The 18,322-nt window shown below is 40.6% G+C and overlaps 2 protein-coding genes across 4 annotated transcripts in view; one reads left to right on the top strand and one right to left on the bottom strand.

Annotated features, from left to right (window-relative positions):
- Window positions 1-40: 40 nt before the first annotated feature.
- Window positions 41-1,465, top strand: LOC148169935 (cathepsin O-like). Its single transcript, XM_088044422.1, has 3 exons — window positions 41-439; window positions 486-1,006; window positions 1,057-1,465. The coding sequence occupies exons 1-3, from the start codon at window positions 260-262 to the stop codon at window positions 1,361-1,363; spliced, it is 1,008 nt and encodes a 335-aa protein (XP_087900548.1). The 5' UTR covers window positions 41-259; the 3' UTR covers window positions 1,364-1,465.
- Window positions 1,466-8,364: 6,899 nt separating this feature from the next.
- The window catches only part of brat (tripartite motif-containing protein brain tumor), a 34,277-nt gene continuing 24,319 nt past the window's right edge, over window positions 8,365-18,322 (bottom strand). For all 3 annotated transcript variants that reach the window (XM_088043929.1, XM_088043931.1, XM_088043930.1), the window contains exon 2: window positions 8,365-10,931. In XM_088043929.1, coding sequence (XP_087900055.1) covers window positions 8,468-10,912 — 2,445 coding nt within the window. In that variant the 5' untranslated portion in view covers window positions 10,913-10,931 and the 3' untranslated portion in view covers window positions 8,365-8,467. The remainder of the gene's footprint in view (window positions 10,932-18,322) is intronic.

Genomic DNA, 18,322 nt, shown 5'->3' on the forward strand with positions numbered 1-18,322 from the left:
CCCAAATTTTTTAGTTTTACCTAGTGACTTTAAGTTTGGAACCATCAAACGATTTTTTCGGTTAGGTTATGTTGTGACAGTGACAACGTCAGGCAAATGCTTAAAAAATAAACAAACTATAATTTTACATTCGTTTCTACGTTGTTCGACAATGTGAACTTTCAAACCACGGCGGGATCATGATACATTCCGTTCGTTCCATTTAATTCAATCTGTACATAACTCTGTTATCAATGTTTTTATTAAACTATTGATAAGAATGGCTTCTTGGGGAACTTACATACAAGCCTTTGTCTACATTGCCTTGTTGTTTTTCTTCATTCCTATTAGAATAAATGGTCCTGATGAAGTTGAGGGTCAGTTTGAAGAGTATTTAAAGCAATTCAATAAGTCTTATGATGATCCCCAAGTGTACCAAACGAGACTAGAGGCATTTAAGGTAAGATAGTTTTAACCACACCATCATCTTTAATATAACTTTTTAGCAATCTCTTGAAACTATCAATTTATTGAACAATAACAAAACTAATGGTTCTGCAAACTATGGACTGACAAAATTCTCAGATCTGCTTCCAGAGGAGTTTACCACCAATCATTTAAAACTAAACTTAAGCCAAAGATTATTCAAACATTCCAAACATCACGAGAAAGTTAACTTTAGAGAACAACGTTCAACCTTTCCTCAGAAAATTGACTGGAGAGACAAGAATGTGGTCACTGAAATCAATGACCAAGGGAGCTGTGGGGCTTGTTGGGCATATTCAGTTGTGGAAACCGTAGAATCAATGAACGCAATCAAGAGCAATAAAACAGAGACTTTCAGTGTCCAAGAAGTCATTGATTGTGCTGGTAACAATGCTGGGTGTGGTGGTGGAGATATTTGCAGTCTTCTCACTTGGTTGAAAAATACAAATTATACCCTTCACACTAAAGGGGATTATAAGAAAGCCCCTCATTGTAAATCCAATCAAAATGGGGTGCAAATTGAGGGTTTTATATGTGACAGGTATGGTGGTAATTCAGAATCATGCATAAAATACTAATTGATGTTTTCAGTTTTGTAGGTATAGAAGATATCATGTTGAGACTTCTAGCAGAAAACGGCCCCTTAGCCGTGGCTATTAATGCCCAAACTTGGCAGAACTACATTGGGGGTGTTATTAGATACCACTGCGATGGAAATCCCCTAAAATTAAACCATGCTGTTCAAATTGTAGGATATGACTTGACAGCAGATATTCCACATTACATTGTAAGGAACACTTGGGGCCCTGATTTTGGAGAGAATGGTTATTTATACATAGCTATTGATGAGAATATGTGTGGCTTAGCCAATGAAGTATCAGCTTTAACTGTGCTGTGATGTAGATTAGGCATAGTACCAATTTTTGTGAAACTCTAGTTTTACCTCTGCGATTATTTATGTAGTTTTTGTATATTCGATCTATTAAACTGTTTTATATTACTGTCGTTTTTTTATTGTTGGAAAGGTTTTATCTTTGGAAGTGAACAGCAGTTGGCGTTTTTGATTAGGAGATTAACATTATAATCCATGCAGTCAGATGGGAGACTGTTCAATATTTGAGGATATTTTGGATTAGGTATTACAAATATTTATTTATCAGGACTGTTTTCAATTTTATTACATATTTGGAAAACCGATAAATTAATGTCGATGGCCTTATTTGATTTGTAATGAAACTGCATTCCTTTGGGACAGGATGGAATAAGAGAATTGATCACATCACGTAATCATGCATTAATTAATGACGTACAAAACAATAATGAAACAATATTTCAAAGTGAGAAAAACCGTTCGACTGAAATTTAGCATTAAATAACTCGCGTAATTACAATCATCTTTTATGTAATAAGGAAGCAACTATCAATTAAAACAAAAACGTGTGTTTGAAGTAAGCAACAGAATCATAATTAGTCATTATTTAAATCTGCTACGCCATCATGGTTCAAAGTCTGCGGCTAATTTCACGGGTATATACCTAGGCTGATAATAATCTAGCGAGAAAATAGCATTCAAAAAAAACTTTACGCACGTGTATTGGAGATTTTACAGTATTTTACGTCCATGAACTTGGCTCAAAAGCGAAACTCCGTTTTCTATATTCGATGTCTGAATGTCGAAATGTTTCCGGAATTGATTGTAATCAGACGACTGCTTTTCTCCTTACATAACAAACGTTACTTGAAACCGTTTTTACGTTTTTTAGACCATGCGGGTTTTACACAATTTACTGTGTTTTTCATAAATTTAATCCTGTTCACACACTCCCACCGAATTTTAATTTGATGCATTCCTCAGTAGCTACACCTTTCTTATTACAAGTACAGGTAACTTTTGGTTAGCAACGGCAGCTGTGCTTTTTGCTTATTTTGCATAACTATGGACGATGCACGTCTAGAAAACAAATTACCATTTCTTTCCATTACCTTGGGGCGACGAAGAATTTTTGTTCCAACGCGTTGTTTTGTGTCTAATTCGTTAAATACCAGAGAATTTTCAGTGTCGTTCGCCTCGAGATGTAACATTTCGATTTGAAAACACGAAGATGTGGTGTGGTTTCTTTCGCGAACTCAGGTTCGTTGTTTGTATTGTAAATCCTGTTTATCCGGCTTCTACGTCGTTAGTTTCGAAAAATCCGAGGAAGAGAACAATGGAATAATAAAACTCGAACCCTGTCTGTGGCGCAGGAAGATCTGCTGATATTTTTTTCAAAGAAGTCTGTTTTATTTTTTTGCTGGGACTTTTGCATGGAGCGAAGGGGATTTTCTTGGGTCTAAAGCAAGCACCACAAATTGAGAAATATTTATTTAAAAAAATGCTGAAAAATGGTGGATGCACCACATCTGTCTAAATTATTTTTATTTTTGACTGAAAGGTCCAAAGAATTCGATAATTAATTAAAGGCCAAGAAACGCAAGCAATTGAATTCGTTTTTTGTATTGTAATCTTGACAACTCTATTTTTTTCGTTGCGTAATGCAATGCGGTTTTTCCAGACGATTACCATTACATATTTATGATAACTTCATCGGTTTGAGTTGCAACAAGGTTGATAAATGCTCAACGCTTGTAAACACGTTTTTTAAACAATTGCCTTCGGGAACAATATGTGCAATGGACTTAAATTGTTTTTTTTACTTACCTTAGTTTGTTCTTTTATTTAAAAGTATTGTAAATGGGTAAAAATTTATTGTATGAAGTGTAAACTTTACTCACCGTCAAATTCGATAAATAGACTGATTTGGGGCCGTTTTTGGGGAGCAAACTGTGTATCGTTTTAATAGGAAAACTATACTATTTGTCGTCTACGCTCATGTCCTAAATAAGAATAGGTGCCATCTACTAAAGGTTCGGCTACTACCACGAGAAAGGAAAAATTGGATTGAAAGGGTATTAATCGAATCTACAAATAAGTTAGTATGATTTCAAGCAAACGAAATGCTTTATTAGATACACCACTGCAATAATACACGCTTGTAACAAACTGATATGACTTAATCATCAAATATTGTACTCAATATAGAGTAGAATGACTAAATGATAAAAATAAATTATAAAATTCATAACGGCGAGACTGAACATGCGTCGGGAGCGTCTGCTGTGCTGTGAGAATAGTAGATGCAAAAAAAGATACCAACCAGCACAACATCGCTCCTCACAAAAATCTTTGTCGGTTAGGTCAAGTTTTCGCAATTGATGGGCGCGCTGTTCACTGCTCATGGACTAATGGTAAAAAAGAAAACAAGTTTTTTCAATTTTCTTTTTTAATAATATCGATGGAACTGCACAACATTGTTTTTAATATTAATTACTTCGTAAAATTGACCTGAACTCTATTGACTAGGCACACTTAGTTTATATAATAACAAGAAACTGTCCTATGAAAAATAGAAACTTCCGACAATAAAAGAAACAGACAAATAATCAAATAATAGAGTCGACGTGGGGACGCCGACTTCACAACGGTCTCATTTTTTTTCGATTTTTAAAAATACTTTATCATTACAACATATAAATTATCAAGATATTCTTGTAACAGGACCAACAGTGTATACATGTAATGCTTTAGCCAGATAATGTGCTCCATAATAATCGAGTGACATTCACACACTAATTAATGATTTTTTTCATATTAATATTAACGATCATATACAAAATAAACCATCTGTTCGGAATGTGTCGAGTTCCAAAGAAAACTTCAACCGAGAAGAACACCTTAATTTTATCTTCGTAACATTTTGATTTAACAACTTTGAAAATACTTTGGATAGAGTAGTTGCCAACAAGTGGAGTAACGTTATTGTCCACTGCCGCAATAAACGAGTGAGGTGCACTTGGTGTGGGGGTGCGAGGGCGCATGCACTAGGCCAAGCGGCGGTAGAGGCCACTACTGCGTCAACGAACACGCTCATTATATCAACTTTTTTTGGTAATGGTTTTATCATTTTTTTGGCTAAATTTTACACCCGCTCGTCGAGTTGATTGATTATGTTAGTAACAAACATAGCTCAAAAATATATATTACTCACAATATATATTGCCTTGATTCAATTTTGCAAATATAAAGTACCTACTACAACGCATCAGTCTTACAGTTGAGAGAAGAGCAAAAGCTTAGGCGCGGACAGCTCGCGGCTACTAATTAAATCCTACTCAATTAACGATAAAACACACACGAGACACAGACAAGCAAGCGGCGGCGGTGGCGGCGGAGAGAAGCACATTATCGGGGGTGATGGGACAACACGACGGTCGGCGGCGGCGATATGTGTCACGTGGCCAACACAACACACTACACAGATATATGTATTAACACGCACTATTGCTATCAAATATAGAATATCTGCGATTTGTCTGCGCGACCTATGGCAGGAACGATGATGACGGACAAAGCGGCTAATGCTAAGGTGGCGTCCGGGCTCCCGCGAGACTCTCGGGGTCGCAGACTTGCGTGCCCCCCGGTCCCGAGAGCCGCAACAGGCGCGGGCGCCGTGGAATGTGCGGCCTCACAACAAGAAAAACACTCAATATAATACTCGTATTGTTACAATAACCTTAAGTGTAAATGTGATAAACTCGGTCAGTCCTAACAAATACCTAGACACTACTACCTTATCAAAGAGAGAGACATACGTCGCAGTTTTTTTTCAATACAACCATAATAAGGACGTACAAAGCACATAAAAATACAATATATCATTTTTTGTTTTTGATATAAAACGACTAGACTAGATACGACGTAAGCAGCTACGTTTGGTCGGTCCGCGCGAGCTTTGGTCCGCGGGTTCCAGCCAACAAGCAAGGAGAATTGGTGTGATCAGTACAGTCAGTACAAGTTTTTCTTTGTTAATCCTTTTTACAGTACAACACGTACAATGTTTTGGTGTTCGTACTTTACGAAGAAGTGTGGTGGAAGAGCGTACGCTTTGACTTGCGGATCGGGCACCCGGCGCCTCCACCAGATTCGTTCGACGACGCGAAAGAAGCTGCGGCGACGTTATTACCATCACACCAGCCCAAAAACAACAAATCTACTATAGCAAGCATCGACTAACAAACTACCGAGTGTGACCAGAACCTGAAATATTGTGGTGTTATAACGACCAACTATTGTCTTTTTAAAAAATTGTAGATTCGCGTAAAATCCCGTCAGTTGTGGGCGAGTGTGATGCGAGTGGCGGCGGCGATCCGGTGCAGGTGGTGTGTGCAAAGTGACAATAACATCGGGGATTGGGGAAGGCATTTCCGATAATCACAGTCTGTTAAGAGGTTCTGTTCGAGCGCAATACCGGGAATAGGTGCTCGGAAGTGTGGACTCTGCGGCGTGGCTCATTATTAATTAACAGTGCACAACAACAATCTACAACATGAGCAAAATGTATAAAAATTTATAATCTGGAACAACTCATGCAGCGAATAACAAGAGATTGTGCGACGGGAATGTGAGTGCGGCCCTTGAAACGGCCAAACAACGAGTTGGATTCGGAAATTTTTTAGAGAAATGGAGACACTCTTAGGGGAGCGGTGAGGCGGGAGAGATCTTCAAGTGATGGCGGTGTGCGGTTTGTGGTGTGCTGAACCGGAGGAGACGACACTACATATGTACACACTCCACGTGGATAAAATAGAGTAATGTTCCCTAGAGTAATTGACATGAAGGTAAACGCAACATATTCAAGTGACAGACCCCTGAGCGGACGGCGGCAGCCCCATTGTGCGCATCTTGCTGGAAAGACGGACGGCCGCCTCTCCGCTCCGGAGGACTATTGCATCTGCGTATCACTAAGTTCGTTACCAGAAGAAATGTGTTGTTGAATCAGTCTTACCGAAAATGCTTTTTAAATCTTGTTAAACGTTATTCTTATTTACGCTTAAACTCACACAACGCGAGCCTCTCTAGCGAGACTGCCTACAAATCATTTAAAAGTATCCAAACTACGTAGCTACTAATACTAATGACTATATGATAAGAAAAAAATCACACATGCCTATATATCTATACCTATATAGGATTTGCTTAGTTGGGCCCAGGAAGATTGTTCAATATCAATAGTTTTTTTTAATATATCATAAATAACGTACACAAGCTGCTCCCGCAGGAATACATTAATATCATCACTTACTTTCTAAGTATAAAAGTTTACAGTACAGTAATAGTAAAGAAGAAAGGGGCTGTGTATCAACAGCCGTGCCGTGCTCGAAGCAGTGATCACTCGGGGCGGTGAAGGACTAGGAATGCAGGTAAGGGGGCAATCTCCAACAGCGCATTACTCGAAAAGAAAGATAGAGAAAAAAATAAAACAAAATAAAAATAACTGAAAACTGCAAGAATTGGTATTATTAATTAAAAAGCATTTACAACAAAAAATCAAAGAAAACAAAACAATGTACATTTAATTTAAGAACAATTTTACCATTAAAATTAAGATAATAATAATAACAACAAGTTTTAAAAAAATTCTAGTAATACATTGGGGCGCCGTAGCCACCCTGGTCGGGTCAACCGCGCCGGCCGTTCTCAAGGTGTCTCACCGAGGACGTCTCAGGAACAATAGAAAAAATAGAGCGTACTCTGAACAAGACAGTAAAAACAACATATATAACACTTGTCGGTGAGACACCGAGAGACAACATTTCGGCGACCAAACGAGAGCGGCGCGGCGCAAGTCACGGGACTGCTGGTAAATTGTGGGATTGAGATCGCTCAGCCCCCGTGTTCTGCGATCATCGCCTCCGGTTTCAAAAAACAACAATACAATAATAATAATATAAATAATAATACGGAACGAGGCAAAGCGGGCGAGGGGCGTCACGATCGAAGAAAAGAAAGAGAGAATAAACATAAAAAGAATACGCTGGCGACGACGGCGACGCCATCCGCCCGCTCGCCCTCACCATCTCTAACTAAAATAAAACCCTAGCTACTAAGTAAATAGTCTTGTAGGGCGCGCCTGCGGCGGCGGCGGCGGCACCGACGGCGGCGTACGCGCTGCACGACCGCACGCATGCTCCGTGCGGTCGGCGTCACTATCTTAAACTCGGCAGCATCAACAAACAAATATATTTCTACTGCTACAACTAACTCATATGAATGATAATAATAAAAATCAGGAGGAAGAGAGAAGTATATTGCATGCACCACACGGAGAATTGCAATTTCTTCCTACGTTGGTTTCGCTTGTTTCTAACTTAAATAGAGATATGGTGTAATAATACCACTATTTATAAATGATAACAAAACTAAAAATAAACAACGCCCGAGCGACTGGAAGTTGGGGGCACGGCACGCTACGGTGTCGAACAAAGCACGGTAGTTATAAAAGTAATACAAAAAAAAAACATACAAAAATCGGGATATAATAAAAAATCATCAATAATAATAATAATAGAAGAAATAAACTGTTTGAATTACAGTTCGTGGGTGACTAGGGTCGCTAACAACGCGGCATCCCGCAAACAACAACGCGCTATACTAAAAGGACATACACAACATCATACACGCATATTAAAATAGATCATCATATCGTATCGGAAATTGATGCTCGACTTAAATACAACAATGGCCCAGGCACCGCTATGCTGCTTGGTTATTATTTCTTTAACATTTCTAAAATGTGAATTATAATATCCCTGTTTTTAATTAGTGATAGAATTGGTCATTCAACACGGGTGACGGGCCGCGCTCCCTTGAAGGAGCAGGCAGGCTTCCTGTCTCAAACGCATCGTCAAATATCGTACATACTATCAATAAAAAATATCAACATTGTGAAGTACAATACAAAACTATGACGACTGACATCGTTACAATTTTGGACAACTCTAAATTTGTAAATTGATAAATAGTAATAACAGACCAGCAATCCGAACGCTTCGCTCAAAAATGCATCAACAAAAAGGTGTCGGGAACGGCTGCTGGAGACCCTGTCTCGTGACGCTCCCGTTCCGTCTACAGGCCGATGGGGGGCACCTGCACGTAACGGTAGATGTACAAGCGATAATCTTTGCTTGCCAGCACGACGGAGCCATCGTCCATTAGTGCGACGTCGAAACATTGGGCGTGCTTGACTTTGCTCTCTAACGCGGAAACCAGCTGTCCTTCTTGCGTGAAGATGGTCAAATTGAAGTTGTTGTGGTTATCGGCAATCAAAATCTCGCCGTTGGCATTGATTCCAACACCGATTGGATAGTTGGTGATGCCTTCGCCTCCGATTTGTCGCAGATAAACACCTTCATAACTAAACACCTTGACGCAGTGGGCGCGATTGTCGCTGATGAAGATTTCTTGTTTGTCGTTGACCACTACACCGTTGGGGAACTCGAGGTGCTTCGAACAGCCGAATTTTTGCAACACAGTCCCGGTCTGATCGAAAATGATAACGCGCATCACTTTACACTCTACGACGACAATGCGACCTTTATTGTCGACTGTCACGCCACGAGGATGTTGAAGGATATTGGCGCCGAATTTTCGCACAAATTGTCCGTACTGGTTGTAGATCTGGATCTGGTGAGTTGGAGAGCGTTCCGTGACGATGATGTCTCCGGAAGTACGGACCACGGCGACACGATTAGGATAGAGTAGTTGACCGTCGCGTTTACCGCACTCACCGAATTGGAATTTGAAGCGGCCTTCCTTGTCGAAGATCTGAATTCGATGGTTGTTCGTGTCGGCGACGATGATGTCGTTCTGCGCGTTGACCGCGACGCCACTTGGTTCCGTAAACTGTCCTTCCATCACTCCAAATTCGCCGAATTTACAATGGTAGATCATTTTTTGACGTTTGATTTGAGATTTTGGGGGGAATATCGCCGTCGACATCAATTTCGATGTGAGATCGAGCATGGGATCGGTGTGTCCGGCACTAGTTAAAGAGTAAGGATCACTGGTACCATTTTGGAACATGGTGTCGGTACCTCCATTTGACCATTTTTCGTAAGGATTGATACCGTTGAGATTCAAATCACCGATTGTCGTTGAAAACGGTCCCAAACTGTTGGCACTACTGAATCTTTTGCTGATTATGTTCGATTCGAACGGGGAGGTGGACTGACTTGAGCCAGAAATGGTAAAAGGACAGTGGATGCCACCGTTTAAGCTCCCGGAACTCCCATTGACGCTGCTTCCGCTCGAACTCGACCCTCCAGTGGGACGAGCGATCGGTGGTTGCTTACTTGGTCCTACGACGGCTTCAGAATTCGAGCGGACGTAACCAAACGTGTTGCGGACGCCCACTTGAATCGCTTGATAATTCGAGACAAATTCTAATTCGCATGCCGATTGCACGCTCTGATCTATGTTATAACTCAAAAGGCCTTGCAATTTCGTATCTAACAATTTCCTAATCATTAAAATTTCAACAATTGTCGCGCATTTGTTCAGTCTCTCGACGAATTCGCAAGTTTTGTAAATTTGTTCGACTGTTTCTTGGCCCTTTTGCGTGGCTACTCCCAGCGAAATCTGCTTGGCCGAAAAGACGCTCTCGAGTTCTTTCAACAATTCTTGCTTTCGTTCCTCCAACATTGACCTATAAAACATGAACGTGTCGTTGATTTCATTCTGGGCTTTGTGGTATTGGACCTGCAGACGGCTGGATACGTGTTCGACATTTTTGAGAATGTTACGGATATCGGTGGCTTTGGTTTTGGCCTCTTGCACGGCGTGTTGAATAGCTTCTACTTGTTTCGGTGCTGCCTCGCTGATATGTTCGTATTCGTGAATACCGGCGGGATGTTCCAAGTTCAAGCACTCCTTGCATATTGGAATCGTACAAGTGCGACAGAAATATTTCAGAAGCTCGCCTTTGTGCCTGGGACAGACCGTGTTCTTTTCACCGTTCGTGATGGAGGAATTCGAGATCAGGCCGTTCTTAGATTCTTCTTTCATTTCGTTCAGGTTGACGACTCGATGGCCTTCGAAGCAGTGCATAAACTGGTGAGCCATGACGCAGTTCGGGCACAAATAATTGGCACAATCGACGCAGCGGGCAACCGCGTCTAATTTCTTGGTCTTGCAGCCGGTGCAACGGACTGTTGGATGGAACGAGTCTGTCGTTGAATCCGAGCTGAAGAGAAGACTATTGAGAACGCCTTCGATCGATTCCGCGTTGCACCGGGGACAGATAAGCTTGTTCTTCTCGAGACAAAGATTGCAGATCGTGTGGAAGCAAGCCAACAGTTTGGGATCCGCCACAGGTTCGCGGCACTGCTGGCAATGGAGTTCGGAGGGGTCGCTGTCTCGATCGACGGAATCGCTGACTGGTGGTGACGAACCGCTTACTGACAATGGGGAATCCTCCAAAGGAGACAGGGACAAATAGTCTGCTTGGTCACCAAACGATCCAATCGAGTTTGCTCGTGGTAGTGATTCAAGTGAAGGAGTCGGAGATGCCATCTTTAGTTACCCGTCATCCCTGCAACAATCAGATCCTGAATTAGCAACGTAAACGTGAATGAGTGCGAGAGGGCATCGAACGCGACGCGTTATGGCGGCGGCAGTGGTGGCGGCGCGACCGTTATTTATTCATCCCCGACTGCAGCGTTGAACCGATGAATCAGCGGCGTCGGTCGACCGGGTGCATCCTGGGGCTGTCAAATCGCGCGGGGGCGAAGTGTTTAGACGTGTCTGGCGCGGAAAGAGGAGGAGGTGGCGGACGATCGATGTGCCGACCGAGGGGACTAATGCTGTTGCCTAGGTAACGCTGTGAGGGCTGCAACCCCGACTTGAATTATTGCTGCAACAAGGTGGCTGCCTCTCTCGACTGGCCCAAAACCGACATTCACTCCAAACGTACAACGAAGCCGCATTTACAGATACATTACACCTGCCAAGAATAAAACCGAGCTTGTGGCGTTGCCACCATCGCCACCGCCGCCGCCAGCAATGCAGTCGCAGCCGTGTCCAGCCGTTCGATATCTTTGTGCGTTCGTTCGGTCGTTGTTTGTTGCTTTGCCACAATACTGCGTCATTCGCGCTACCTGTTGCCAAGACTCCGTTAAGTAAATGAATGGACAACGTTTTGTCTTGGCGAATTACACGATCGATTCTATAAAAACTCATTCAGAAATACAGATCTTAGCCAACGCAGCTTCAAACATTAATAAATCACGACTCTTTGTGACCCATCTCATCTATGAAGGTTTAACCTCTCAATTTTAATGTCCCAATTAAGTTGATATGTGAAAATGGGCTCAGCTTAAAAACTTTCCGTCTTGATTAAGTAGCAATACCATCATTACTGAAACCGTATTATTACTGGAAGTGGAAATTTGAAGCACGTATGCAGAATGGCAGTTGATAGCGAGCGATTGTAATTAATCAGGCATGTAACGACGTTTCCTATGATGACCGGCAGATAAAAACGTTAATAAACAGCATCAGGGTCATAATTTCACCGCCTCTTTCCCGCTATTCCATATTTACGGTTCAAAAAAAACTTTTTTTTTCTTTTTGCGACAAAATTAATTTGTCGTGGGGGCTTCGAAAATACCAATTTTCCACTAGAGCTTGTGTTGTAGTGGACCGAAAATAATTAGAATGAGAAGTTTTGAACAGGGGAATTGCAGGAATTGCAGTGATGAAATCGATACCTGGCTAAAATGCACTGCGCATTGTAGTGTTAAGTATGATACTTTTTATATTGAAGGCTTATCTAATAATGATTACATACATAGACAAAAAACGAGGTGTTAAAACAATGGATGAGACTCCATCGGGCCTAATGAACCAGTACGTGTACATACCACGACCATTAGCAAAATAATCCATGCCAGCAGGATAATTTGCGGAAAATTCCAATGCTATGCTAATCATTTTATACCGCATTAATTCCTAGTGTATGTTATCATCACGCGCTTTCCCGCGTAATCGATAAAACCCAAAGTATACTCACAATAAACAACGTGAAAAAGAATCCCCAACAATGACACTTTTTTAAAAATAATCAACTTAATCAACTTCATCAACATCCATAACAAAACACCACTAACTACTAAAAATTGAAACGACTTTGGTCGAACGGACCTCCGGCCTCCGAAACGAGCAGATGTTAAATAAAATAAGAACTAGTCGAGGGGATCCAAATGCGGCTATATTTCACCCCTCCCCTGTACAAACTGGTAAACTCAGAGGGCCTACCACCCCTTCTTAACGTCAGGCAGGTATCGGCGAATAAAAACCATCATATTAAACAAAAATGAGCGTTTGGCGCGTGAATTTCCGCGGCAAAACATTTACGTTAATGAAGACAACGTGGACGGTTAAGAAAAAGCCGCGCGCGCGACGTTACAGCCGTTACCGCAAGACATGCAATCCATCGCTTTTAATAATTTATATTCTCAGCTTGACTGTATCGACTGATCCAGACAAGTTATAAATAAAATGTTTGTATGAAGTAACCAAAAATAATTCAATATTTTTCTTGGATTTTATAAAGATGTTGAACGAAATTATCACGCATCCGGTTCATGACCCGAATTTCCTACCAAATTTTTGGAGAATTCGAAACACGAAGGAAAATTCAAACTGTCGGACATTCTTGGAACGGTTTCTACCTGTGTGCTCTTGTGTTAGGAAGGCTAAAGTTAAACTCGAAAAATACAGGTAGATGAATTCCAAGAAGATTAGTTCAGATACTGGTTCCACAGTCGGTTTCACATCCATGTGTTGGCGCTCTTCTTTGAGCTGAAGCCAGTGAAACGTGCATTTTCTTTTTTGACTATCGAAAAAACGAGCGTGTTCTATATTTTCCTGCATATTCATAGCAGAGGATGTTCAGCAAATTTATTCGGAAACGACGGTTAGACACAACCGCAAATCTACCACGATTTATGGATTATTGAAACGTCATTGCATTAAAAAAAGCAATTACCCAACTCGTTATCTTACGAAATTATATCACGTTATCAGCAAAATGAATAATGTGCATGGTTTTTTTATAACCGCCTCCAATGTGACTTAAGGTTTAATTAAATTTTTCCTCCGCCCAAATCAATATCGGAAAACTTTCATAAAGCTTTAAAATATGCAAAACTTACCCCGTTATTGTGGTTTACTTTTTGAAATTCGATATTGATTCAAACTTTAAATTAAATGTTTAATCTTTATAGACAAAGAACCAATAGTGCATTGGCGTGTTTTCGCCTTTCCTATACTTAGGTGGATAATTAAAAATGAATTAACAAATAAATTAGATAAAAAGCAGTGTAGGTTTTTTACAAAACAACTTTCTGAGAAACAAATTGAAAAGACATTTGCGGTAGGAGTGACATAACTTGTTTTTTAATTTTTAAGTTTATCTAAACCCCCAAGGGGAGCCACCCTGTATATAACAAGCATAAAATTGGCTGGCACGTAAAATGAGCAACAATTTTCACATTTAATGTACCGATATATTTTGCTGTGTCCTCCTACAATAAGATACGACCTGCACCATACATGACGTGAAGTCGTTAAAAATGTTAAAAATTGTTATCACCAGGTCTGAGTCATGGACGTAAAATCCATACTCTAATAAGAAGACGCGTGCTTTGTGGCTTGTCTCGTAGATTTGTTCGTCTTTGTGAAGAAAGAACCGAAAGCGAACAAAGAATTCCTTCTAAAAGTTCTGGGACAGCCATCATCTCAAATTACCTTCGAGGCCAAAAACTCGCCAATTTCTCAACAAAGACGTCAGGTAAATGTTTATTTCATCTTCTCCGGAGCGAGTCTTAACTCTACTCCGGCAGCTTAACTTGTTGAAACTTTGTACAGATTTATGACACGGGGACCTGGTCGAAGACATCTTTTGGGTGTGAACACGTTGATGTTGTTTAGGGCCGGAAGCCGAAGAAGATTAGGTACCCTTCGACCTCAGAACAAAGTTAAGTCACAGTTAAGTGCTGGTAATTGTGTAAGTCTGCGCCCTTTCCGTTTTCCGCATGAGGGAGCCCTGAGGTGCAGCGCCACAAAGAAGGAATAAAAAATTTCGATTATAATGAAGCGTGAGAAAAGGCTTTTAGGCTGTTGCGGCTATACGTTGAAATGATTGTTTCTGTCTGAGATGGCGGCGCTAATGAAATTTCAAGAACGCTTTGTGCGCTATGAAGAGGCACCTGGCCATTCAAAATTGACACACACTCGAAAATTTTACCTTAAAAGCCCTTAATTGCTTTACCTGAGTTCTTTTCAACTTGCGGAAGGAAACATTAAATGGGCACATATACGAAATTCCAAATTTCAAGGGACAAGGGGAAATAAAAGCCGCCAGGATTTTCTTAAGCCACCCCCCATGAAAATGAATGCTCAAGCCAACATAAAACGGAATTTAATATGGACGTTTCGAGCGATAGCGCCGGAATCGGAAGGAAGAAATGAGAGAGATTAGATTTTTTTTCAAAGTCAGTGGCGGCGCCGGTTTTCAATTAATTACGGTTTAGGCAATCAACGATAATGAATGAAAGATTCGCTCGCTTTGGACGTTTCGTGCAAATTATTGCCCTCGTCTAGCACCTGGTTCCTACCGGAAATTACTGTTGTCGCGGGATGCTTTCCCTCTAACTCTCTCCACAGTCTTAAGACCCTGCTAACGATGAAAAATAACACCCCGAAATGAGGATCGCCCTTTAATGAAAACATTAGCGACGCGAATTCCCCCACTAAAACAGCGAATAACTTATAGAGAATTCCGGGGTGGCTTTCCCCACCCACCGCTCTCATAAAATATCTAACGGCGTTGGTGCGCCACTAAAACAAATAACCCACGTATTTTTCCTCTGATAATGACTGCGACTAACACGCGGAAATGTGGGCGAAATCAAAATTGCTGCCAAATTAGGAACGATTCTAAAAGGGTATTTTTATAAGAAAATTGCCATTAAAAACCAACGACAGCCTACGCGTTTAGGGTGTAATTTGTTTGCCGACATGCAAAACTTCAATCTCCAAATTGACAGGTCTTTTCGAAGAAGTTGTAAACCTCTGACCATTATCCTTTTTATTGCAGGCAACCATTGGAAAGTTAATCCCAAAAGTTAACTTTCGGAATAACAGGTTTTTTATTGTCTAAACGGAATTCTGGCGACAAGAAACCGACATTTACATCTAGCACCCTCGGTTCATTACCACTTAAGTGCTAACATTGTAAACGCTCCGGCTACATTAAAAAAGCTTATTGTTAATTATGAAAACCTTGTCTTCGCACTACCCTATTAAGGTGCAATTTTTAAGCGACATTTTGCGACTCAAGAATCGAAGACTGCAAAGTGACTGACGTTTCCAATTAAACCGGTTAACGATTAAATGTCAACATCAAATTCAATTATTTATGAGATTTAATTAGCCCCCATGAAATATCTTAATGAAAAGAATCGATCAAATGCCACAGGATACGTGCTTTGTCTTAACTCAGTTTAATCAGCCTCAAAACAAAATTAATTTCATTTAAAACCTCGAAAATCCTATCACTGCAGGATGACAAATGTCAATCCTACTGTATTAAATCCAGCATCATGTAAACCTAAACGAAATATCTCCGACATAATCTGCTGACGTGCCATTTCAAATAATAAGCACATTTGAAATTTTAATGTCATTGGTACATCTGTTGCGAACATCATGAATTATTGACAGTCTGCAAAAACGCCATTTCCGATTAAAATCAAACGTTCCATCATTTTAAACGATCCCGCCGCAACTTGTCACTTTTAATCATCACCAGATGGTGCTTTACGGGTCAATCCGCCCGAAGGTGTGAAACGGCCTTCAACTTGATATAACCGATAAATTTTTATTTCTCGGGGGTGCCGGCGCAGACAGACGGTCACGTTGTCGTTGTCGTCGTGAAAGATAAGACCCCCAAGTACGCATGCACGTCGGAACCTTCTTAGAAAAGATTAAGCCTTGTTCACAATAAACAGACAAATGAGCTGTTGTGGGGATTCAATATTAGGATGTGTATGCGGGTCATTAAAATTTCCACGAGTTCACGGCCACTTCAACACGGTCATTGTCGTCTTGATTGTGTGGTTTAATAAACTACTGGAACGTCACGGCTTTGTTCGCGGTTTTCATTTGGTTCAAGGTGGAGGACGGAAAGGGCCACATTACGTTAACGTGTGAACCCAGCATTAGGTCTGTACGGCGTCAGTTACGGTCCTTGACAAGTTTATTTCTGTACGTCGTTGGGAAATAAGGTCGCGTTCTTGTATAAATTCCTCTTGGATGTATAAATCACTTACGAACTTTCCATACAAAAATAGGCGCCATATGCTGGCCAAATTCGGCCCCTTATTATTGAGACTTTTCGGCTCGCTCCGGGTGGCCCGCTTTGTTAGCGAATTTTGGCGGCAGTTGACAAGTCCTCTCATGCAGATTTTAGCAGTCAAGTACTAAACAAAACGAATTTTTGGAAAATGGGACTGTCCGCTTGTTTACAAGCTATTTATCATCAAATAAAATTGTAAATTCCCCATTAAAAGAATTTGTGTCGTGAATGATTACTAAATAAGGACAGCTGAAGTAAGATGTACATTTTAGGTAATGTTACAAGACAATGTGTCACACTGAAAACATTTAGACGAGGTTGTATTATAACGTGTTAATTGTGGAATATTCAGCGCTCTTTTTTTGGATCAAAGTTATTCTTTCATTGTTAAAGTTGCCACACTCCATCACCTCCTCTTTAATGAAAATTTACTTGATTCACTCGCGTTTTGTAATAAATTTGTATTTTTGAAGTTTGTGCCAGTAGTAAAGGCAATTTATGAAGGTTTTAATAATATCCAGTGCAACATAAAGTGAATATGAGACATCTGAATGACGGTAGTAACTACTCGAGTTATTTTTAACTCCGTTCCATCCAGCACGACTTGTATTTGTCACTTTGTTCTTGAACAAGAAACCTACTTTTTAATTCAATTTGAGAGACAATGTAAGTTTAGTACCGCGCTTTGTAATGTGTTCATTTATTATTTAATATCTCGAACAAAACAGAACAGAATTCATAAAGCAGTGAACGACCGAAAGTGTTTAAATGGAATTTCGAAACGTCCATTAACCGTGCACTAAACAGGATATAAAACTATAAACTAATTTTATTTCATCCAATTCGGTCGGCCATTACTTCTCCAAATAAAAAGTAATTTATGGTGGTGAAAACAATACACTTCATTCTAAATAAACCTTAGATACAAAATAGATACAAGGTGTGCATAAATGATGCATCTCCACTTTTGCTAAGCGCACTTTAGAAATTTGTCGAGTGAAATCAATTCGACCTACCAACGTGGGATCGTTGTGTGTCAAGTTACGTCTCTCCAATTACAATCAAACTCGCATTTACATAACACTATTAATGACGTATTGCGAGAATCTGGAAGCCTTTGGCGAGGGAGTGACTTTCCAAAGTGAAAGTGCATCAGCATCGTTCACGCGGAAATGGTTTCACGGCCGACCGTTGTGAAGCCGCCTTTATTACGGTCGGTTATTCGCATAAGTAACGTATATTAAAAGTTTTTAAGTTTTGTAACGCACACGCCCCGACATCTGCTCCAGAGTGTGTGTTTGTATGCGTTACGCCGGAAATCAAGTGTCGGACTTCCGGCGACCGTTCCTGTACTAACGACTGACAAAGACCCACGCTCGGATACACTGCGTGGTCTCAGATAAAGCCACCAGCATAAAAAAGACGTTGACATTTACCCAAATTGCACAGTTGATTTGACAGCGCAAAGGTCGGAGTTATTAACCGTGGTGGAGCGACAAGATTTCTTCATTTGCTAAGACGAGAAAAAACGCGACTTGGCAGGCCCAATCTCACACCGGAAA

The sequence above is a fragment of the Gnatocerus cornutus genome, chromosome 8 (genome assembly GCF_029298725.1).
Source record: "Gnatocerus cornutus isolate USDA-ARS CGAHR chromosome 8, icGnaCorn1.1, whole genome shotgun sequence".
Taxonomy (NCBI): domain Eukaryota; kingdom Metazoa; phylum Arthropoda; class Insecta; order Coleoptera; family Tenebrionidae; genus Gnatocerus; species Gnatocerus cornutus.

Coding starts and splice junctions, on each gene's coding strand:
- LOC148169935 (XM_088044422.1), top strand. CDS start 260: ATGGCTTCTTGGGGAACTTACATACAAGCCTTTGTCTACATTGCCTTG. Junction 440..485: donor CGAGACTAGAGGCATTTAAG/GTAAGATAGTTT, acceptor ATAACTTTTTAG/CAATCTCTTGAAACTATCAA. Junction 1,007..1,056: donor GAGGGTTTTATATGTGACAG/GTATGGTGGTAA, acceptor TGATGTTTTCAG/TTTTGTAGGTATAGAAGATA.